The sequence below is a fragment of the Mercenaria mercenaria genome, chromosome 12, assembly GCF_021730395.1.
Source record: "Mercenaria mercenaria strain notata chromosome 12, MADL_Memer_1, whole genome shotgun sequence".
Lineage (NCBI taxonomy): Eukaryota > Metazoa > Mollusca > Bivalvia > Venerida > Veneridae > Mercenaria > Mercenaria mercenaria.
The window spans coordinates 49,463,700-49,488,971 of record NC_069372.1 but is presented as its reverse complement, the minus strand read 5'-3'; the positions used below and the strand labels follow the sequence as shown (position 1 = coordinate 49,488,971).

At 36.6% G+C, this 25,272-nt stretch overlaps 1 protein-coding gene across 1 annotated transcript; it reads left to right on the top strand.

The window, feature by feature from the left end:
- Positions 1-582: 582 nt before the first annotated feature.
- Positions 583-25,272, top strand: LOC128547383 (zinc finger protein 98-like). The gene is made up of 2 exons (XM_053519994.1): positions 583-694; positions 23,445-25,272. The coding sequence occupies exon 2, from the start codon at positions 24,028-24,030 to the stop codon at positions 25,135-25,137; it is 1,110 nt and encodes a 369-aa protein (XP_053375969.1). The 5' UTR covers positions 583-694; positions 23,445-24,027; the 3' UTR covers positions 25,138-25,272.

Below are 25,272 nucleotides of genomic sequence, written 5' to 3'. Positions count from 1 at the left end.
AGCACGATATGTTGCAGGGGATCATAGACGTACAGCAGCGTTACGACCATGCTTGAATGTTTATCCTGGCCGAGTCTCAAAGAACGTCGCGAGACCAGTAAAACAATTATAAATACTCTATTAAGTAGTGTATCAACTTATTGCTATTCCATCAGTTCCATATTTAATCAGGACAAATATTACGCCAACAAGAAGTCACAGCATGTGCTTCACAGTCCTGCATTCGAGACTTCTAGTTCACAAGGGCTCCTTCTTCCCAAGTGCAATACGGTTGGAACAGTCTTCCAGAGTCAGTAGTAGCAGCCAGTACCATCGAGGACTTTAAGTCTGGGCTGCTGTCATCATCACCAAATTAAATCTTTAGAACTGTTTTTACTTTTAATTTAAAATCACAGTTTTACAGTAAAAGGGACATTTGTTTGCTAAGCAAATTTGATATAGGCGTAAACCAAAATTAATTTTATTCATAAACAAAACAAATATATTATCTCATAGTCAGTATTTGATCTTGTATTCGCGAATATGATTAGTCATAGGCCTACCGGTTTTTACCTAGTTGTTTCCCCTTAGTTAGGTTCGCCATTTGTTTCAAAAATATTATTATACTCGATCGTGTTTTAACAGAATGTACATGTATGGATTAATTAGTGACAAACTTATTTAACAAAATCATTCTACATAATATTGATAAGAGGTATTGTTTTAATGCAGTTTATTTTCCACCGTATCCAAAACCGGATCAGTAACGTATGATCTGATTCTCGATCAAATGGAGCGGTTTTGGTAAGAAAATTGTCTTTTTCAGTTATTTAGAAATTATTGTCAGAGACGGTGTACAGAGCAAGATGTGCTCTGAACATTATGGAATACCCGTTGCTAATCGTTTTCCAAATTGCAGCAAATCTAAACACTTTTCTAGATTACTTCGGGAAACCATGCCAAAATCAGGTCTAATAAAATGATATGGTGGACGGACGTTTTGGCCACGGACGTTTTGGACTGGACGTTTGGACCTAGGATGTATTGGCCTAGGATGTTTTGGCCAGGCAAATTTTCTGGTTAGGATGTTTTGGCCAAAAATAAAATGTGATTCCATAACATGCAAAATATGGTCTTTCCTCCCTTCCCCCCCCCCCCCCCCCATTTCGCCCCTTACCATTTCCTTCCCCTCCATCAATATTTAGCGTAAATTATTATGTACTTGTTGGATGTTTGAAACATCCAGTCTGAAATATTTTTCCATTACAGTTTCTTTTTGTTGTGGGCCCACTATGTAAATGCGTAGCACTGGGACAATGTTTTTGGTGCTATGTACTTCCCAAAAATCTACCCTTACCTATTATCTTTCATAGTTGGTAATTCCAGTGTCCTTAACAAGTTTTCTTTAATTATTATTGCTATCATTTCTTTTATGGTCAAAAACAAATTTCATAATGCCATGAAATTATAACAACTGAATATACAATTTCTTTGTGATCAATACATGCAAGTGTGACAATGAATTAATTAATTGCAGTGATTAAAGCAACTCGAAAATAAATCTTCACAAAATTTTTAAAAAAATATTTTTTCTCAAAATGACTTTAAACAACCCCATTACAGTTACCATGAATATGTCCTACTGACCTATTTTATTTATTTGTTTTTTTTGAGAAACATCCTTGAAATTTGGATGTTATGTACAGTATTGCAGACTTATCTGAAAACTGAATTTCAGTGCCCATAAATGTGACCTACTGACCTACTTTCTTAATATTTTAGCATTAGTGTGACATTTTAAACATCTAGCTCATATTACTCAGGTGAGCGATTCAGGGTCATCATGACCCTCTTATACACACAATCTATAAATTTATAAATAGAACAATCAATCTGTAAATTTACAGATAATCTGTAAATATACCAGTTTCTTAAACATAAAAATAGCAGGTAAACAGTGCCATGACTCAGAAAAAGTGTTATTTCCAGTGCGTTCTCTGATAAACATACAATATTACCAATTCCGTCATATCACTGACATGACTGATACATTCATGTAACATGTTGGTGCTGCAAATGATCAATTAAATTTCTTGGAAGGCTATTATAAGGCGGTTCATAACTGAACTGGTCGGTAACGCAGGAGCCAAAGGATCATCTACTGCAAAATGCGGGAACGCAGGAGCTTCGGATTTTTCTTCCGTGTTCGTTTTTACCAATTCTCCAAGGGAAACGTGCCTTTATTCGCTTAATATATCAGAAACAGCGATAAGTACTGTCTCCTGATAACGTTCTAGTCAACAGCAATGTAATCATTTTATATAGTTATTATGATCATTCTTCTGCTGAAACCCCGTGCATTACTATTGGTTTAAGGGCAGGAATTCAGTCGCACTGTGGTCAAAATGTTTTAGACAGAAAAAGGCACGCACGTACTGAATCCTGTTATCTATATTTTCTATATAAAGTAACAAAATGTACATATAGCTAAGCTCGCCCCATTTTAAATTATAAGCACGGTGGCGAGAAAGCTGTTTTCGAGAGTTTTTCCCTGAGATCAAACTTACATGCTGGGACTTGAAACTACTTTTCGTGCTACAATGGAATTTTATTTCTCACCTTAACACATCTATTAATGCGTTTCTACCAAAATGTCAAAAACATTCGCAATGAACACATTCGTATACCTTTAAGAATTTCTCAATTAATTACTGAATAAAAGTAAGGCAAAAACTTTTGGGTGCTTGACGACATCACTTCGAATTTTATTCAGTAGTAAAAATCGACAATTAACCTGAAGAATTACGGTTTCAGCATTTCTTTAATAGCAGAAAATATTTGATTTGTTTAAAAATACAAATTATCATACCACTTCTTTGTGAGTTATTCTTTCAAAATCACGGCCGGTAAAAACTAGGTCCGACTACTTTTGGAGGTGAGCTGAAAAAAAGAGTTAACGATAGTTTCATGGCAGCGCTATAATTACCGGAACTAAAGGAGTTGTAAATGTAAGAAGAAGAAAAGCGAGTCGTTGCATTATTTTTTCATTATTATGGTTTCATGTGCCACATATGCTATCAAAAATGCTCCGCAAAATCAAACATGGAAAACATATGAAGAAACACAAAGACAAAGTCCTCGAGTGTACAGATGTAAAAGGTTATCCATATGTAATAAATCATTTTACTCTACTTGCAAGCTGATGAAAACCTTCATGAAACTGGGAACCCAATGGTATGTCCACATTTTTGAACCTTAAGAATCAGTACTGATTTCAAGTTCTTAGATAAGTTGGAGCCATATTGTTTGTTAATCTATTCAATGTTCATATACTTCAGTTTAGTAGCAACATAACTTAATGGTGACGTTACTCTTTCCAGAGTGGAGCATTAAACATCCCTTTAATCGTGTTGTGTTTTGGGTGGCCACTACCTATCACTGTTTTGATAGACCAATTAAGTGAATCTTGGAAATTGATGAAAACGAACACAGAAGAAAACTCCGAAGCTCCAATGTTACCACATTTTGCAGTGGCTGATCCTGTGTCTGTTGCATTACAGTAACGGAAGTGAATGAGAGACCTATGCAAGTGCACTCTGTAGCACATAGACTAGCCAGCTGCAGGACAAGTTTGCCGTGATGTACAAATTTTCAGTTAATACCAACATACCCTCAGTGTACAGATACTTCTAAAATTCTGCTGTGAGATACAAAAATAAACTCACAGAAATAATGGAAATTCTGAAAGAGGATGACAGTTTTCGCTGGCTGTCTCTTGAAGGAGCTGTTCGTGCAATTGCCATCTGCTATCCAGCACTTTACACTGCATTGGAGAATGACGCTGCTAAAGGAATCGCGGAAGCAAAGGGTATTTTTTTATGAAAATAGATTGTGACATTTGTTTTGATCACCGGCCTTCTGTTGATACTCATGGTGTCATTGGGAAGTTATCAAGGATGTTTTAGAGAGACTTGATTGACATTGAGGCAATGAAAAATATGGGAGACACAACCATGATAAAACCAGAACAACAGAAAAGTGTTCCTGGAACTGAACTCTCTAAAGTCTATGCAAAGATATCCAACTCCGTATACTGTAGTGTAAAGATAACAGACAGAGGAACATTAAGGGTGCAGTTTCAGAATAGTGCAGATTCCTACCTGCAAAAAACTTGTTGAAAACCTTGATGAAATATTTGATAAGGAGTCTATGAGAAACGTACAACTTGTCAGTACAGTGCTCAATCCTGCTTGTGTCCCTAAGAATGTGATGGACTACATGTGTATGGAGAAAAGGAACTGAAGGAGCTTATTGAAATATATGGAGATGAAGATGGATATATTAGTGGTGACAGAGCAGAGATGGACTATTTACAAGTCAAAGTTATCTTGAGAACATTAAACTGTTCACTGCCTGAGGCTTGTCAAACTATTGTGTCAAAATATGGTGATATGTTTCCAGACTTTCTTTCGCTAGCGATCATTGTGTTGGTCTCGCCACTGACATCAGTAGCATGTGAACGCGGATTCAGCAGACACAATAAATTGAAAACGCCGAAGACGCGCTGAAATAATGCTTTTTAGTCGCGGTTTGTTTACCTGCTAATTTCGCATGGTTTTCCAAAGTAATTGAGAAAAGTGCTTAGATTTGCTGGAAAACGAATAGCAACGAGTATTCCATATTATTCGGAGCACATCTTGCGCTGTATGCCGTCCTTAACAATAATTTCTGAATTAAATGAATTCTTTATTTAATAACAAAAAAATTACATTTTTTACCCAGACACACTAAAACTGCCCCATTTGATCCAAGTCACTGATCCGGTTTTTTAAAGTAACGGTTGGACCCGGTGATGTCTGTGTATTACACTGTTCAAGTTATCCAGACTATAGGCAGAAAAGTGGGTGGGGTTAGAAATGTTTCTTCGTCACACTCTGGTCAAGGAAAGTACCATTTTTATAGATGATCTATATAAATACCACAGGAACCTGTGTACACCTTCATGTATATTTCTGCGCCGGAGAGAATACAAAATAATTTCAAGAACCACGTTAAAAATATCTGTATATGTCATGTTTTATTACTGATATTTCTTTCAATAAATATTACATCTTTGAATTTCTTTAAGCATTAAATAATAAAAGAATTAGGCATATCATGTTGGAAAACCCCATTATGGGAACTAAATCTAGCATTGACAAAAGAGGGGAAGTAACTCAACCATTGACGGAAGTAGCGCATAACAGGAAAAAAAGAATATCATGGCTGCTCAGCTACGCTTGGTGATACGGAATGAGTTTTCTGATATTAAATATCAATTGTGTTGTAAATGACAAATAACATTGTTTACACGATGCTATTCTGTTCTGTTCTAAATTGTGTACGGATCGGACCGGATACTGGCATTTACACAAGCATTATTAACTCCGATGCAGAGATATACATGAAGGTGTAACGTCACGCAATGGTTTGGACGATGAACGAAATGTTGTTGAAATCGTTGATTTCGTGTTAGTTAATACGGTGAAGCGACCAGTAAGCACAGTCCCTCATATATTTTAGTTGCCTTTAGAAAATTATGCCACCCGAGAACACTCGCACTGCTTACTTTGAAATTTTCTTGTTTTCTCTTGGTGGGTGGGGTGTGAATGCGTTTCATTCCTGGTGTTTTTTATTATATAGAAGGGGGGTCTTTTTCATATACAGACTTTTCGTGGCTTTTGGATAGAATTTCAGGCTCCTGTGATAAATACAAATGTACAAACAGTCTGTAGAAATACAGATTATCACTCCGGGAGAACTACGTTCCAACGTAAGTCAAGTCTCATCGATATCATGTGACATACATCAACGATGAAGCTAAGGTATCGCTTCGAATGACTTTGTAAATTCACTTATTATGTGTAATTAAGCATATATTTTACGTTTTCATAACTGAAAAGATAAGTTTGATGTGTAGAAGATATATTAGCTATTTGTAGCATTTTGCAAGATACAACGAACTAGTTACAAATACACTTATGTAAGCTACATAAATGTTGCAAGGCCGCAACGATAACATACATTATGTGACAACGTCTCACATACAGTGTTGCAAAGTCTCAGCATCATAATTACCATTTGAACTTGTAGAAAATTACACTTATTAGATAGTACGTACATGCGTACGCCGGTAATCAATACTGTATAGATAATTAGGATAGTAAAGCATTACTCCAAGAACTTTCCACATAAATTAGCTATTTCGTAACAAATGTTTTCGACACCATGTGCAGGCGTATTGCTCATTTTATCCGCATATAATAATTATTATTACGTCGTGCAAATGTATTAGGAACCTGAGACGTCATAACTCGTAACCATATAATAAAATCTGTAAAAAGATCCTTTGGAAGCAAAGAATGCAACCAAGAAGAATAATAGCAGACTCGGTTTGATTGAGTCTGTTCATGAGAGGTAATGAAATGTGCAACACCTCTCACGACCCCTAGCACCGGCTTAAGCGGAACTCTATTATATATGTGTTGAATGGACTCCATGATCCCAAAGGACCAGAAAATATAACAACATTGAATCTAAGTACGGGGAGACTTTTTACAGCCGCCGCCACACGGCACTTAAAGATTGCTGTTGTGATAGTTAATAAAATCTGTAAAAAGATACTTTGGAAGCAAAGAATGCAACCAAGAAGAATAATAGCAGACTCGGTTTGATTGAGTCTGTTCATGAGAGGTAATGAAATGTGCAACACCGCTTACGCCCCCTAGCACCGGCTTAAGCGGAACTCTAATATATATGTGTTGAATGGACTCCATGATCCCAAAGGACCAGGCGCAAGTGCCCTCAGGACGAATATTTCTGTCGAGTTCGTAAACACATAAGTGGATTTTTTCTTGCATATCGCATAAAAACTACCGTTTCATTCAGACAGATCATTTTTGTTGCATGCCGTATTTTACAAATAACAACAGAAATTTAAAAGCAATTAGAAACACTTCATTTGCAGTACTCATTCTTATGGCAGAGCATGCACCCACAGCGCGGGAAATGAACGTCCGTAAGCCGAAGTGACGTCATTACATTCAAGTGAAGCACAATAACAAAGTTCAACTTTAGTTTTATCGTTTTATGAACGTATTTCAGACCGACAAAAATACTACATGTAAATAGGACGAAGAGAAGGTCTCAAGGTACATGATAATGTCTAAGTTCACATATACAATACCATATAATATCAAAGCAGCACAAGTTGTCATAACCAGCACGAGAACCATCGCATGGGTAATGCCAGATGGGTTTTGCAGGCATTTGTAATGTCGACGGAAAGGCCAGTCCGGTGTATTTTTCCTTATTACGTATCTAAAATTATTTCAATTGAGTTTCAATGGACTACGATCGTGCAATATTTTTCCTTATTATATATGTTACTATAAATAGTAACAAAAAGCCGTTTAAAACGGTCATTACGGCTTCTGTTTATGTATCCATAATGGCGCAGTGCGCCTCTGGCGCCATAACCATAACGGCCCCGGGTAACCAGAACGTCAGCGCGTTTTGATGTTGACGTCATGAAGCAACATTATTTATGGCGATCGAAAGGTCGCTGAATCAGATCGATTGTCAAATATTGATGGCATTGTTGATAAAAAAAGCAAAACAAATAATTCTTTTAGGTGTTTGGAAAATATTATAAAATGAAAATACCAAAATAAATATGAAGTGAACGTATATGATAAAAAAGTCAATAAACGGCTGGTTGTGCCTTCTAGCCGCAATGGCACACCTAGTTTAATAATAGTCCTCGAAATAAAGCCCTTGTGTGATTATAACACTAGACGTGCCATTATGGCAAGAAAGCACAACCCAGTCGTATATTAACTTCATAGCAATTCTTTATGATATGATTTTCTTTTCAACCCTAAATTATGCTTTATGTAAGAAAGTACAACTATCAAGGCATTTGATTTTATACAACATGTAGCCCCTTATCCAAATGGTATAGAAACTGAAAAACCCCAGTAAATGCTTGAACAAATGAAAACTGCACGTTAAACTCTTCTTAAACGATTATATACACGTGTAATAAACAGGTAAATAGATGGGAGAACGTTGTCTTTGAGTGATAATGGCCCTAAAAACAAATAATAGCCCTCGAGCTATTATCACCTTGGCAGGGCCATTATTACTCAAAGGCACCACTCTCTCATATATTAAACTGTACATATGTTATTGCGGACAACGCTTTCATATCGGAGAGTAATGTTTTCTAAACGTTTAAATGGAAAGAATCGCGTGATGTCCATGACGTCCACGCGTACGTTGCGACATCTATTTGACGTTTCAACTTGTGGAAATATGAATACGCGTCAGCTTGATTTGTTTATTAGATTTTCGGAGAAATTCTTCTCTTGTTTTTCCTGTTTTCGTACCAGAAAGAAAATTTAGACATAAAGTAATTACTTGATAGTAGGTATGTAATAAAAACGTTATCAACTTTGTATGTGGGTATATGCACTCGTTCTTTCGCTCCTAAGGTTGCGCAATATTACTGCTGCAGAACAAGTGCATTATATCCACATGCAAAGTCAATAACCTATAAATATCGACGTTTTAGTTTTATTTTGGGTGCGTGTCGTCAATTGTGACGTCAGTTTCATGGATGTCGTCATGTTTTTAAGTTTTTTAACTAGGACATTTTCAGTTCCACTTGGGTTAAAGAACAACTTTTTTATCATTGATATAATGAATAAGGACAACACGAACAAACAATGGAACACAGTGGGGCACCGCCTTGAAACGGTCAGTGGCCAAAACACCACTGGGGAGCTTAAACCGGTTTATGGTGCGCACCCAACCTCACTCTTACCCCTACCGTGTTCCAAAGACACGGGACAGTGTAAATAAAAGTAATCCCCTCCAGGTGAATCTCTTACACACGTTATGGAAACAGAAAGGCATGACATGTAAAACACAAAAATGCTCGTGTATAAAAATATAAAAAGCAAACCTTAAGAACCAAAAACGTATGTACTCAATGCCTTTTCGCGCAATATTTCTCTATTTCCGCTGCAGAACGCGTGCATATACCTAGATACAAATCTAATAACCTACGATTACATGCTTACTTCAGGTTTCTTAGTTGCGTCCTGTGCTTCAAAAGAATCGTTTTACAGACTTAATAATAATTAAGGTGTGCGCATGCAATAGTATAAGCCAACTCCGCGGCTACCCCGTACATATTGCTAGTAAGATATCTTGGGGAAACCGTCAAATGATAATAAAAGAAACGGATAAAAAAAATACTAGTACATATGTACATACTTTGAACAAAATCTGATATTCAGTCACAGACTTGCTGGTACATTTCACTCGGATATAAGTAATGTTTAGCCGCAAGACTTCGATGAGTGTCAGTAACGCTTACCTATGTCGCGTTTAGAGTTAGTAACATCATCGGTTAGAATGAGGAACATGATATTAAATAAATATTGCCTGTTTATGATAAAGCAGTTGCAGTAATATATTTCTAAGATTATAACTGGTATTGCCTTAAATCGATCGTTGACTGTCAGTAAGTATTGCTGTTGAAAAATGTAGTATATTTGTTTTATTCTGGAAAATAGCAAAATGATTCTATTTTCTAAATAACAGACAACTGTTTTTGAAATTCGAATGTTTTGATAAATTTATGCGATTACTTCTAGAATCTGAATACATGTTCAAGTCAAGACATAAGTAAATATCATAAAAGTAATTGCTATATATGAAAATAATATAAGCCGTGTCACATTGAGCGATACCGTAACCAGAAATCGTTGAGATATGTCACATTATATCGTTGAGACATGACTTACGTTGGAACGTAGTTCTCCCGGAGTGATTATGTCCATCTATAAAAACACAGTCACGTATACAAAACGCCATGACTTTCACGTGCAAATAATGAGTTACAAAAAGTCGTGTGGAATTATACAGGTCAGAAACTTCCCCTGGGTTGAGGGACATTCTCTCGATCTAAACATTGTCTCTCGTCCGAAAGACTCAAATGAGCTTAAAGACACTGATTTTGGTATGCGAGGTATGTGGCCTATGGTCTGCGTATAGGAGAGATCGTGTTTGTATACAAATCCGTTGTATATACTATTTTTAGAACTGATAAGACAAAGACCGGGTGGGCAGACGCCGAGCGTCCATGTTTTTTTGTTAACATTGATGTTTTTCTAACGGCTTAAACGTTCTTAAAACACAAATGATATCAATAATTTTTTGATCAATGGAAAGGATATAAAACAAGCAATTTATTGATAACTTTTAATTTTTATTTCGAAATAAAATCGATTTATTAATATGAACGCTTAACTTACAGTCTTTATTCTAAAAGTTTGGAGCATCGCTGCGTACGCCGCTATTAAAATCATATGTCATTTGAAACGGTTTTTTCATTTTCAAAAGTTATTTGAATATAAAAATATGAAAATCGTAAGTATTTCAAAACTTTTTGAATTTTTAAAATCCATAAATGAACAAAAAAGTTATTAGAAATTAAAAATTCCGATCCAATACATAAAGGATGTAAAAATATTTGTTTTGCCTACCACCAGTTAAACAGGTGTTGATGCGTGACGTCAGGGCGATCTCTCCTATGGCGGTAAGAGCCAATATACAATACAGCAATATTCAGTTTTTCTGTTTTTATCTTGTTACTTTGATAATAAGATCATAATTTAATAATAATTGAAAAAAAAATGCTTGTTTTAAATAATTATTTCATTTTTCATTAAATAAAGGTGACAGTTTTCTAAAATGGTGCGAATTGTCTTGATGTAAGAATTATAATTTAATTGGTCAGGACATTACTCAACAAGAATGAGCAGTAACAATTAGTTAAAATAATTTTGTGTATAATCTGAAAAAAGGAAAAAAATTGCATTGCAATCAGTGAAGTGTATAGCATTGGAAATAACCTATTATCTGTAAATATCAATAAAATTTATGATCCTCTGACATGGACTACATGTCAAGTCTATAGGGGCTTTATGGACCCTTATCAGAGTGGACCAGACAGGATCCTGTTTATTGGGGATTAAAATGTCTGGCTTTTAGTGGGGGGGGGTCACATATAGGAGATTTTCTTTGCCTTTAAGCAATGGAAATCAATGAAAGAGTAATTAAAGCTCTCTTTTTGTACACCCCGACAACAAAGTTGTAAGTGGGGTGGGGGTATACTGGTTTCAGGTTGTCTGTCTGTCCGTCCGTCTGTCCGTAGACACAATCTTGTGCACACCATCTCTCTTCATCCTTTTGACACAATTTAATGAAACTTTACACAAGTGATCAGTAACAACAGTAGTTGTGCATGGGCATGTTAGGTTCTTTCAAAAAAAAATTGCAGAGTTACGGGACTTTGTTTTTTGTTACTATACTATATACATAGACACAACCTTGTGCGCACCATCTCTCCTCATCCCCTTGACACAATTTAATGAAACTTCACACAAGTGATCAGTAACAACAGTAGTTGTGCATGGGGCACGTTAGGTTTTTTCAACAACAAAAATAGCAGAGTTATGGGACTTTGTTTCTTAACATACTATGTACATACAGTCTGCATATGAAATCTTGTGCACACCTAATCTTCTGAACCCTTGCACACAATTTAATGAAACTTAACACATGTGATCAGTACCAACCCTAGTTGTGCATGGTGCATGTTACGTTCTTTTAGATAGATACTCTGCATAGTTATGGGACTTTGTTTGTTGTTACTATACTGTATACATACAGTCTATATACATACAGTCCACATAATTATGCAATCTTGTGTGCGTCAAATTGCAATGTACCGTGTCAGTGCATGCGGGGGGTACATTCATCACCTCTAATGATAGCTCTAGTTAGAATGCGCAAATTTATTTCAAATATAGAAAATTATCTTTCTTTTATCAATTTTCAAAATCAAAATTATAATGCTTAATCACACTTCTATGACAACGTGTTTCTTGTAAAGTTTACTTGAAATAACAATTTATTTCAATGAATAAATAATGCAACTTGTTTTAATAATATTTTCATGTTTTTTCAACACTTAAGCTAAATACAGTCTTCCGATCAAAAGACATTTTGTCTTTCAAACGAGAGACAGTGTTTAGATCTAGAGACTGTCTCTCAATCCAGGGGAAGTCTCCGACCTGTTATATACATGTATGTTGTCAATCTGCATAATAATGGCAACATTTTATGAAGTTTGGTATGGTGGCTGATTTCTGCCATTTCTTGTCGTGGCGGCGGGGTGAAATCACAACACGAAAACACGACAAATACCTAATTTGTCCAGCTTTTGTGTTTTCTTGTTGTCGTGTCGGCGGGGTGAAAACACGACAAATTTTACGCGAAAACACAACGTTTAAAGGGCGCCAGCACGACAGATTTATATGTCGAGTCTTCGTGTTGGCGGGTATAAATTTGTCGTGTCGGCGCCCTTTATTTGTCATGTTGTCGTGTTTTCGCCCCGCCGACATGACAACACGAAAACACAACAAATACATTATTTGTCGAGTTTTCGTGTTGTTGTCCCGCCGACACAAAAACTCAACAAGTTAGGTATTTGTCAAGTTTTTCGTGTTGTCGTGTTTTCGCTCCGCCGACACAAAAACTTAGGTATTTGTCAAGTTTTCATGTTGTTGTGTTTTCGCCCGCCGACACGGCAACAGGAAAACACGACAAATTCTTTTTAGACATCTCTTATAAAATGTAGAGTTATTCTGAAGCCAGTGGCAAAGGGTTTAGAAGCATTTTTCTTTCTATTTGAACGAACCGCCAATTCAAAATTTATTCATATTCCTTAAAGCTGCATTAGGAGATTTGAGATTATAAAACAGTACAATAATATGTCAGATGTCAGTTATCGTTTTAAGCGTACGAAGTGTATATATTACTGACCCGGTTCCAGAAATATTTCATTGGGATGCGGGGAGCGGCAACAGTTTAAGAATGAAGGCGGCATCGGCGAGCCGAGTTGTGTAGGTGGGTCAGGGCATGTCTACCTTTAAATGTTTGAAATACATATATGAAATGTTGGCTTCTGCTGCAAATTTTGAGGTATGGTTATCCCCTTCTGACAGTGGAGAGTCTTTCCCTTGTCATTTTTAGCTCACCAGAGCACAAAGTGCTCAAGGTGAGCTATTGTGACCACTCATTGTCTGGCGTCCGTCGTCCGTCGTCCGTCAACATTTACCTTGTGAACACTCTAGAGGCTACATTTGTGACCCAATCTTTATGAAACTTGGTCAGAATGTTAGTCTTAATGATCTCTAGGTCAAGTTCGAAACTGAATCATGTGGGGTTAGAAACTAGGTCAGTAGGTCAGACCAAAGGAAAAGCTTGTGAACACTCTAGAGACAACATTTGTAACCCAATCTTTATGAAACAGGGTCAGAATGTTAGTCTTGATGATCTCTAGGTCAAGTTTGAAACTGAGTCATGTAGGGTCAAAATGTAGGTCAGTAGGTCAGATCAAAGGAAAAGTTTGTAAACACTCTAGAGACTACATTTTTGACCTAATCTTTATGAAACCTGGTCAGAATGTTTGTCTTGATGATCTCTAGGTCAAGTTCGAAACTGGGTCATATGGGGTCAAAAACTAGGTCAGTAGGTTAGATCAAAGGAAAAGCTTGTGAACAATCTAGAGACCACATGTTTGACCCAATCTTTATGAAACTTGGTCAGAATGTTAGTCTTGATAATCTCTAGGTCAAGTTCGAAACTCGGTTATTTGGGGTCAAAAACTAGGTCAGTAAATCAGATCAAAGGAATAGCATGTGAACATTCTAGAGACCAATCTTCACGAAACTTGATCAGAATGTTAGTATTGATGATCTCTAGGTCAAGTTTGAATTTGGGTCATGTAGGGGCACAAACAAGGTCAGTAGGTCAGATCAATGGAAAAGCTTGTGAACACTCTAGAGGACACAGTTGTGACCCTATATTTATGAAACTTAGTCAGAAAGTTTGGCTTGATGTTTCTCGGTCAAGTTTGAATCTGGGTCATGGGTTCAAAAACTAGGTCACCTGGTCAAATCAAAGGAAAAGCTTGTGAACACTTTAGGGGCCACATTTGTGACTCAATCTTTATGAAACTAGGTCAGAATGTTTGTCTTAATCATTTCTATGTCAAGTTTGAATCTGGGCCATGTGGGGTCAAAAACTAGGTCACTAGGCAAGATCAAAGGAAAATCTTTTCAACACTCTAGAGACCACAATTTAAGTTTGAAACTTATGACAGTTAATCAGAATGTTTGTTTTGATAATCTATATGTCAAGTTCGAATCTGGGTCATGTGGGGTCAAAAACTAGGTCACCGGTCAAATCAAAGGAAAAGGTTTTGAACACTCTAGAGGCCACAGTTGTAACCGAATCTTTATGAAATTTAGTCAAAATGTTTGTCTTGATGATCTTTGGGTCAAGTTCAACTCTTTATCATGTGGGGTCAAAAACTAGGTCAGTAGGCCAGACCAACTCTGGTGAACGATGTATAGGGCCATCATGGCCCTTTTGTTTAAATATAGGTATAAAATTGTGGTCCCTCTGCATTTTTTTCCAAAATTTGAGATACGTTAGGGGGTCATGCCCTCCGATTTAGGGAGTCAGAGGGTATCCTCACAGACATTTTTAGCTCATCTGATTTTTTGAAAAAAAAATGATGAGTTATTGTCATCACTTGAGCGGTTGTCGGCGTCGGCGTCGGCGTTGCCTGGTTAAGTTTTATGTTTAGGTCAGCTTTTCTCCTAAACTATCAAAGCTATTGCTTTGAAACTTGGAATACTTGTTCACCATCATAAGCTGACCCTGTATAGCAAGAAACGTAACTCCATCTTGCTTTTTGCAAGATTTATGGCCCCTTTTGTACTTAGAAAATATCAGATTTCTTGGTTAAGTTTTATGTTTAGGTCAACTTTTCTCCTAAACTATCAAAGCAATTGCTTTGAAACTTGGAATACTTGTTCAACATCATAAGCAGACCCTGTACATCAAGAAACATAACTCCATCTTGCTTTTTGCAAGATTTATGGCCCCTTTTGTACTTAGAAAATATCAGATTTCTTGGTTAAGTTTTATGTTTAGGTCAACTTTTCTCCTAAACTATCAAAGCTATTGCTTTGAAACTTGGATTACTTGTTCACCATCATAAGCAGACCCTGTACATCAAGAAACATAACTCCATCTTGCTTTTTGCAAGATTTATTGCCCCTTTTGGACTTAGAAAATCAGTTTTCTTGGTTAAGTTTTATGTTTAGGTGAGCTTTTATCCTAAACTATCAAAGCTATTGCTTTAAAACTTGCAACACTTGTTCACCATCATAAGTTGACCCTGTACAGCAAGAAACATAACTCCATCCTGCTTTTTGCAAGATTTATGGCCCCTTTTGGACTTAGAAAATATCAGATTTCTTGGTTAAGTTTTATGTTTAGGTCAACTTTTTCTCTTAAACTATCAAAGCTATTGCTTTGAAACTTGCAACACTTGTTGACCATCATAAGCTAACCCTGTACAGCAAGCAACATAACTCCATCCGGCTTTTTGCAATAATTATTGCCCCTTTTGGACTTAGAAAATCATTTTCTTGGTTGAGTATTATGTTTAAGTCAACTTTTCTCATAAACTATCAAAGCTATTGCTTTAAAACTTGCAACAGTTTTTCACCATCATAAGTGGACACTGAACATCAAGAAACATAACTCTATCCTGCTTTTTGCAAGAATGATGACCCTTTTTAGACTTAGAAAATCATGGGTAGGACAATATTTCTATTACACAAAAAAATCAGATGAGCGTCAGCACCCGCAAGGCGGTGCTCTTGTTTAAAAGATAGGTATGAAATGATGACCTCTGTTGCATTTTTTTTGTGTCTTAATTGTGAAAAAAATATTATTCCTTTGCCAAAATAGTTTGGTTGGGTGCAATTATGACGAGTACAGGTCACTTTGGGGGTTTGGGTTTGGGTTTGGTTAGGAGATGGCACGGCCATCGGCCCCTGCCCAGGACCCGAGCCTGTACAAGTAGAAAAAGTAATTATGCATATGCGTGGGTCTCAATGAAGATTAACTTATTCACAGTAAATACCCAACCCCTGTACCTCAAAATTTGGGCTCTACATAGATGTAGAGCAAAATCTATCTCGGGTTATTCTGTAATAAACCACTCGCGTGCAATGACGTCATCCGATCCAGGGGCGGAGCACGGTCGTAAAAAGTAGTTACCATTTTTTTCTAACACTGTTGATACTAGTATGTCGTGTTAGAATCGAAATAACAAGTTCCCAAGTGTGATTTATCGTAGAATTACCCTAATTTAGTTTTTTTTTCTTATGCGAAACGATATATCACTCAGTCCTACGGCCTAAACAACTCAAAACACGGGTTATCCTACGATAAACCACACTTGGGAACTTATTATTTCTTAAATAATCTCAGTTGCCTACTATTCTGTTTAAATATCAAATCCAAACTGAAAACTATCCATTAGCTGCCATGTTACTGGATTTTGAATCAAAGAGCTATAAAAATGCATTTTATGATTCTTTGGTTGAACATATATAGACTGGGATACATAAGATTTTGCTTCTGATGCTGGGAAGTAGTTTTTTGTTTTGGGTTTAACGCCGTATTTCAGTTGTTAAATGGCGGGCAGTTAACTTAACCAGTGTTCATAGAGTAATTTTTTATCGTTTTGTAGCGTTTGTCAAAATAAGATATTCTTTAAAAACATATCAAACACATACTGTCAGTGTGTGTGCTGATTGTACATCTACTTGTATGCATTGTATTCAGAAATTTTTTATTTCATTCAAAATGCTTGATTAAAGTTTTTAGTAGAGGAAACACTAAAACACATGTTGTGTTTCGAACACTAAAAGTAGACGTACAATCATCTCTCACAGTATGTGTATTTCAGATGTATTTGTAGAATATTTTATTTTGACTAGCGCTAAAAACGATAAAGAGCTATTCACTCCCAGCATCAGAAGCAAAATCGTTTGTATCCCAGTCTATATATGTTCAACTGCCAGTAACATGGCAGCTAATGAACAGTTCTTGACGAGTCTAAATCTAACCTGATCGCTTTAAATAGAATTCAAATGCAGTTATTTGCTTGACAGTGCCAAAGTAGGCACACATCTTCAGTGCAGCAATGGATTACACCCAATCTTCCTAAGACTGTTGCCATAAGTAGAATGACAAAATACATACATATAGTTCCATGCGACTTTTTATATGCGACTTTTTATAACTTACCATTTACACATGAAAATCATGATGTCTTGTATAGGTGTCTTTCTATTTATAGATTGACATAAATTATATTTCTGTAGACTATGTGTATTTATATAGATTTCCTATAAAAGTTGTATTTCCCTTGACCTGACACTGTGCTTATGAATTTCATTCATTTAATCAAATCATCAGACGTCATTTTCAGTACTTAAAAGTATTTCATATAGATGAAAACCATATAAAACCAGTTATTGTAACATATTTTCTAGTATATTGAGGTGTTATTATACAATGCAATGCATTGTTGCTAATGTCATTTAATTGCCAGTGCAATACAAATGTTATTTACATATATAAACAGAAAACATAGCTAGTTATAGCCGTTTATCGGCATATATGTTAAGCTATTTAACGACACAAATACAATAAAAGATGTGTCTAGCCTTCCATTAACCGGACACCTAGCCAATGTCTGCTAGAGTGTTTTCAATGTCCGTTTTTCAATTTATAGATTGACAATGTCTAGCCGTCCGTTAGTCCAAATAATTTGATGTCAGAACGAATTCTGAGATAATTCCGTGATAGGGCAGAATCCCTCTCTTTACGTCAAAACCAGTAAAGGCCTTTTCTGTGGTGAAAAGGTCGGCATTAAATCTCCCACATTGAGTGTACGCACGTACGAATGTACACTGTTAAACCTATGTTAAACCTAACCCTAACCTTAAGTCAGTATATAGTACACTCAATACGTGCGTACATCCAGTAGGGGCGATTTAATGTCGAAGGCGGTGAAAATAGACTTGGGTAAAAGCACGATCAGGAAAAATATACTTAAACGATGAAATCGTAAAATAAAATAAAACTGAAATATTTTATGGTTTAAACATAACTGTTACGGTAAAACACGTTAGGGCTGTAACGAGTAACATTTAAGAAATTAAATTTAATCAAAAGTTAAATACAAAATTTCTTTCCAACAAATAAAGTTTTCTTATCAATAAATGCGAAACTGTTACTAAATATTGTGATATTAATGACCGACGTCATATCGTTCATCTGCAAGAATGGCCGAACATAACAGAAGTCCACCCGCTTAACCCGACTTTAATTAATGAGCAAAACATTTAAAATAAGTCATAACTGTTAAATTGAGCACAATGAGAACTGCAACGTTTAGATTCCATAAAGAACAGTACTTATTTAATGTATAACAGTTGCATTTTTGTATCATTATAAGTAAGTTCTTACCGTTGCTGGTGATTTGTGGTTCGAACTGCGAATCGTAAGCCTCGACTCGCGGATCGGATCGGATCGCCACTTGTCCACAGCCCTAAAACACGTTAACAAAGCATAAAACACTATATGTTTCATTTGGCTACCTCACTGTCCGCCATTACTAGTATACTCTTCCAAAACAGAATAGCTGACCAATAGACAGTGCGGTAATCGATCACGTGACACGAAGCGGAGCCGTGTGAAATGTGTGTAAACTTTAAGGTGCGTTGTTTAAAATAGTGACAAAGTCGTATTTTGAGACGTTTATTCACATAAACATCAATTGAATGGAAGGACAAAAAGGATATTCTTTCCAATTATCTTAAAATTTCATTAATATTTTTAGCTCGACTATACGAAGTATAAGGAGAACTATCCTACTCGACCCGGCGTCGGTGTCTTTCCGCGTCCCCACCTTGGTTAAAGTTTTTTTACACTTTCTCTTTTTTCTACGTATCTCTGTAATTACTTGATAGATTTGATTCAAACTTAAAATAGTTATTCCTCATCATAGCCCACATTATCTGACATAAGGGCCATAACTGTGGCAGAGGTATTTCATGATTTATCCCCCCTTTTCATTTAGATTTTCAGGTTAAAGTTTTGATGCACTTTCACTCTATCTCTGTTATTACTGAATGGATTTGATTCAAACTTAAAATATTGTTCCACATCATCACCCACATCATATGACAAAAGGTGCATAACTCTGGCACAATTGTTTCATGAATTATTCCCCCTTTTTACTTAGAATTTCAGGTTAAAGTTTTGATGCACTTTCACTCTATCTCTGTTATTACTGAATGGATTTGATTCAAACTTAAAATATTGTTCCACATCATCACCCACATCATATGACAAAAGGTGCATAACTCTGGCACAAGTTTTGCATGAATTATTTCCCCGTTTTACTTAGAATTTCAGGTAAAGGTTTTGATGCACTTTCACTCTGTCTCTGTTATTACTGAATGGATCTGACTCAAACTTAAAACAATTGTTCAGCATCATCACCCACATCATATGACACAAGGTGCATAACTCTGGCACCATTTTTTTCATGAATGATATCCCCTTTTACTTAAGGTTAATTTTGATGCATTTTCACTGTATTTCAGTTATTATGAAATACATTTGATTCAAACTTGAAGTAGTTGTTCCACATCATCATCAGCATATGACACAAGGTACATAACTCTTGCACCAATATTTAATGAATTATGCCCCCCTTTTGCTTAGAATATACTTGTATAGTGTTTTGATACACTTTATCTTTACCTCAGGCTATTGTGCAATATCTTCATCCACCATTGGAGTCATTAAACACTCCAGTGACGGCTCCAGTTTCCTCAGATGTGCCCAGTTTCGCTATCCAGCATCGACATAGTCAAGCGCTGTCTCCTGTGACAGCTCTTGTTGTTTTTAGCTCACCTGTCACATAGTGACAAGGTGAGCTTTTGTGATCACCCTTCGTCCGTCGTCCGTCCGTGCGTCCGTCAACAATTTCTTGTCTGCACGATAGTGGTTTCATTTATAATTTTATTTTAACCAAACTTACTCACAACTAGTATCACCATAAGATCTCGGTTCCTTTCTTGAACTGGCCAGATCCCATTATGGGTTCCAGAGTTATGGCCCCTGAAAGGGCCAGAATTAGCTATTTTGACATTGTCTGCACAATAGCAGCTTTATTTATGATTTGATTTTTACCAAACTTGCACATAACTTGTATCACCACAAGATCTCGGTGCCTTTCTTGAACTGGCCAGATTCCATTATGGGTTCCAGAGTTATAGCCCCTGAAAGGGCCAAAATTATCTATGTTGACCTTGTCTTCACAATAGCAGCTTCATTTATGATTTGATTTTAATCAAACTTGCACAAAACTTGTAACACCATAAGATCTTGATTTCTTTTTTGAACTGGCCAGATCCCATTATGGTTTCCAGAGTTATGGCCCCTAAAAGGCTCAAAATTAGCTATTTTGACCTTGTCTGCACAAAAGCAGCTTTATTTATGATCTGAATTTTATTAAACTTGCACATAGCTTGTATCACCATAAGATCTTGGTTCTTTTCTTGAACTGGCCGGATTCTGTTATGGGTTCCAGAGTTATGGCCCCCGAAAGGGCCAAAATTGGCTATTTTGACCTTGTCTGCACAATAGCAGCTTCATTTATGATTTGACTTTAACCAAACTTGCACACAACTTGTATCACCACAAGATCCCGGTGCCTTTCTTGGACTGGCCAGATTCCATTATTGGTTCCAGAGTTATGGCCCCTGAAAGGGTCAAAATTAGCTAATTTGACCTTGTCTTCACAATAGCAGCTTCATTTATGATTTGAATTTAATCTAATTTGCACAAAACTTGTGTCACCATAAGATCTTAGTTCCTTTCTTGAACTGGCCAGAATCCATAATGAGTTCCAGAGTTATGGCCCCTGAAAGGGCCAAGATCAGCTATTTTGACGTTGTCTGCACAATAGCAGCTTCATTTATGATTTGATTTTACCAGACTTGCACACAACTTGTATCACCATAAGATCTCTATTCCTTTTTATACACCCGAAGAGACTTATTACGTTATCGCCTCAGTGTCCGTCTGTCTGTCTGTTGGTTAGCAATTTCTCTTCCGCTCTGTAACTCTTGAACCCCTTGAAGGATTTCAAAGAAGCCTGACACAAATCGTCACCTTAGTGCAAAAAGTGAATAAGTCCTTCTTTAAATCAATGCAGTTATCCACTTCTTGCGCTGAGCTGACGAAATGTTCATCTCATCGAAACGACGTGCAGAGCGCATGTTTCAGATGGCTCACTTCAAGGTCAAAGTCACACTTATGTGCCAAAGGTCATATGACTTTGTTTTGTGTGTATATTGCTCTGCATTTGCGTTGCATTGCAGTGCTCTTGTTTTTATTTGGTAGAGCCTTCTTTTGTTCGCTTACAATAATTTTTTTAATTACTTCCATTTTATGTTACTATAAATAGCTTATTTAGTAACTTATTTATTATTGGCCGTAGGGAAAACCGAGACCACTTTTCTGTGGTACAACATGGATGGTACCTCCAATTTTTAGGTGTATTTTGACATATCTGTACTTTGTAAGAATGTTTTGTTTTTGGTTAAAGCAATGGTACTCGGCTGAGCGATATAGGGCCATCATGGCCCTCTTATTAGTAGTTAAAATGCGGCGTAGAATCGTCGCGGAGTGTTCACCACAGAAAAGGTCCTTCCTATGTTGACCTGGCTGTGTAAAAACTATCACAGTATCGCGACTCGCGTACAATTAGTTGGACTAGCCGTATGGTAGCCAGATGCCTAACCTGCATATCCTTTGGGGATTTTCAGCATTTTCTATATATGTAACTGTCCGATAATCGATTTCTTAATGAATGTTAAAAAGACATTGTATCTGATATAATTCATCCTTCACCTCTGGTTTATAAGAATGATAATTATGGCGTAGTTGGCAGTTATCTGCGGATAACGGGTTTGTACCAGAATCCAGCAACACGCGTTCGGTTATCTGCCTGCAGTTTAATAGTTGAAATACCGTTGTGAAACGGCGTTATACCCAGAACAGTCAAACATTCCTGATATGGTTATTAGCTTCTCTAAACTTATATTGGCACTCGGTCTACGCTCGCGTGCACTACAGGTTAAGTCGTGCTAGTAACCACTTCATATCCGATGTTGCAGTTTCAGAAGTGTATATTTTTCATTGCATGACATAGTACCACGTAAGATTGTTCAGATTAAATGCTAGCTTGCGTTCAAGACATTTTCAAATGGTTGGGGTACTATGGTGTATATTTAAAAGAGATGAAAGACAATTGCGGCATACGTTGTGAACAAACAAATGTTTGGTATAGAAAATAACAGAAAAGTATGCTGACTAAGAATATTTCAAAACCTATGTACTTAAAGTGTGATAGGTATATGATGTATTTCATTTTCATTTATTATTCATTTTGCACATAACCCGAAGATGAAGCATGCGTCTTTTGAAGAGAGCAGCTCTATATCTTCTCGACAAAATAAGCATCTTGCGCCAATATGAGACATATCAGTTGAAAACAGTTGGTAAATGTTAAAATCTATGGTTCTTTAATGTGTTCAAATAGTTACAATTTTACAAAAATAACTTTTTAACTATTTTCTTATTTTTGCTAAGTGTATTCGCTGCCAAATGTCCTTCTGTTTTGTTAATAAACATGGCCACCAGGGGTGTGTGGTGGGGGGGGGGGGGGGGGGCGAGTAGAGAGCTAGTTTCCCCTTCTACTAAATTCCTTCGGATAATTCTGTTTCGGTAGAAACATGGCCACCAGGGGGGGGGGGGGGGGGAGTGGAGGGCTAGTTTCCCCTTCTACTAATTTCCTTCGGATAATTCTGTTTCGGTAGAAACATGGCCACCAGGGATATGGGTCTAGTCTTCCCTAAAGAGCCTCCGTGACCGAATGGTTATGGTCACTGACTTCAAATCCCTTCCCCCCCCCCCCCCCATCGATATGGGTCGAGCCTTACTCGGGGGCGTTGAATTCTTAATGTGAGGAGCAATCCAGCTTACTTACAGAATGTTGGGTGGTTCTATCCAGGTGCCCGTGATGTAAAAATACATGGATGGAGGGTTAACTGGGTCTTCCTTTTTAATCAAAGCTGGAAAGTCGCCGTATGACCTACAACACTGTCGGTTCAATATTAATTTCAACAAAACAAACAAACTAGTCTCTATATGGCTATTTGGAAAACTTCCATAATCTCAGCTGAATGACTGGTCCGATTTTAAGATAATTCAGTAGCATCGTTCCTTGTTACAAAATTATTCAACCCAGCTGTGGGTTAAGATGAGTGATCTTGGGCTATTATGCCACTCTTGTTTTCTTATACATGTACGTGTAATATTTGTTTTTCTTTTTATAGATTTTGAAAATGGTAAAACAACTCATTATTTTGATACCGGCTTATCGGAGCAAAAAGAAGGAACAAGTACAGACCTTAAGAACTATAGATAGCTAAGACGTTACATACTAGTAGATTACAAAAGAGAATTTGCAAATAGTCGATATTCATTATGAACTCAATTCCAACACAATTCTCCACAAACTCAAAGTGAGGCATTATGGTGACACATGAGAATACACACAGAAGAGAAATGTTTTAAAAGTTGCGAAAGTGGGTGTATTTCGAAGAGATATTAAAAGTGACATTGAACAATACCGGTATATAAAGAAAATATTAGGAATCTTGTCACAGTTCTCATCTGAAGAAACACATTAGAATTCGTACAGGAACAAAATGACTTTAAATTATGCATGTAATCATACAGGACATGTAAAGAAGGAACTGGAAAAACATGCAGGAGAGAAACGCTTTAAATGTCCTTTTTGTGATTATGCTTCTGATCACAGCAGTCATATGAAGAGACATAGGAGAATACATACTGGAGAAAAATATTTTAAATGTGGTGTGTTATGACGACAGTAGTCTGAAGAGACATAGAAGAATGCATACTGGAGAGAAATGCTTTAAATGTGATGTTTGTGACTATGCGTGTAAACACAGCAGTCATATGAAGAGACATAGGAGAATACATACTGGAGAGAAATGTTTTAAATGTTATGTTTGTGACTATGCTTGTAATGACGGCAGTAGTCTGAAGAGACATAGGAGAATACATACTGGAGAGAAATGCTTTAAATGTGATGTTTGTGATTATGCTTGTAATGACGGCAGTCATCTGAAGAGACATGTAATAATACATACTGGAGAGAAATGCTTTAGATGTGATGTTTGTGACTATGCTTGTAATAACGGTAGTAGTCTGAAGAGACATAGGAGAATACATACTGGAGAGAAATGCTTTAAATGTGATGTTTGTGACTATGCTTGTAATAACGGTAGTAGTCTGAAGAGACATAGGAGAATACATACTGGAGAGAAATGTTTTAAATGTTATGTTTGTGACTATGCTTGTAATTACGGCAGTAGTCTGAAGAGACATAGGAGAATACATACTGGAGAGAAATGCTTAAAATGTGATGTTTGTGACTATGCTTGTAATTACGGCAGTGATCTGAAGAGACATAGGAGAATACATACTGCAGAGAAATGCTTTAAATGTGATGTTTGTGACTATGCTTGTAGTGACGGCAGTAGTCTAAAGAAACATAGAAGAATACATACAGGAGAGAAATGCTTTAAATGTCATGTTTGTGACTATGCGTGTAAAGACAGCAGTCATATGAAGAGACATAGGAGAATACATACTGGAGAGAAATGCTTTAAATGTGATGTTTGTGACTATGCTTGTAATGACGGCAGTAGTCTAAAGAAACATAGAAGAATACATACAGGGGAGAAATGCTTTAAATGTGATGTTTGTGACTATGCTTGTAATTACGGTAGTAGTCTGAAGAGACATAGGAGAATACATACTGGAGAGAAATGCTTTAAATGTGATGTTTGTGATTATGCTTGTAATGACGGCAGTAGTCTAAAGAAACATAGAAGAATACATACAGGGGAGAAATGCTTTAAATGTGGTGTTTGTGACTATGCTAGTAATGACAGCAGTCATATGAAGAGACATATAAGAATACATACTGGAGAGTAATGCTTTAAATGTGATGTTTGTGACTATGCTTGTAATGACGGAAGTGATCTGAAGAGACATATAGCAATACATACTGGAGAGAAATCCTTTAAATGTGATGTTTGTGACTATACTGGTAAAGACGGCAGTAGTGGA

What these genes read in the sequence shown, in the direction of transcription:
- LOC128547383 (XM_053519994.1), top strand. Translation starts at nt 24,028, where the DNA reads ATGCATACTGGAGAGAAATGCTTTAAATGTGATGTTTGTGACTATGCG.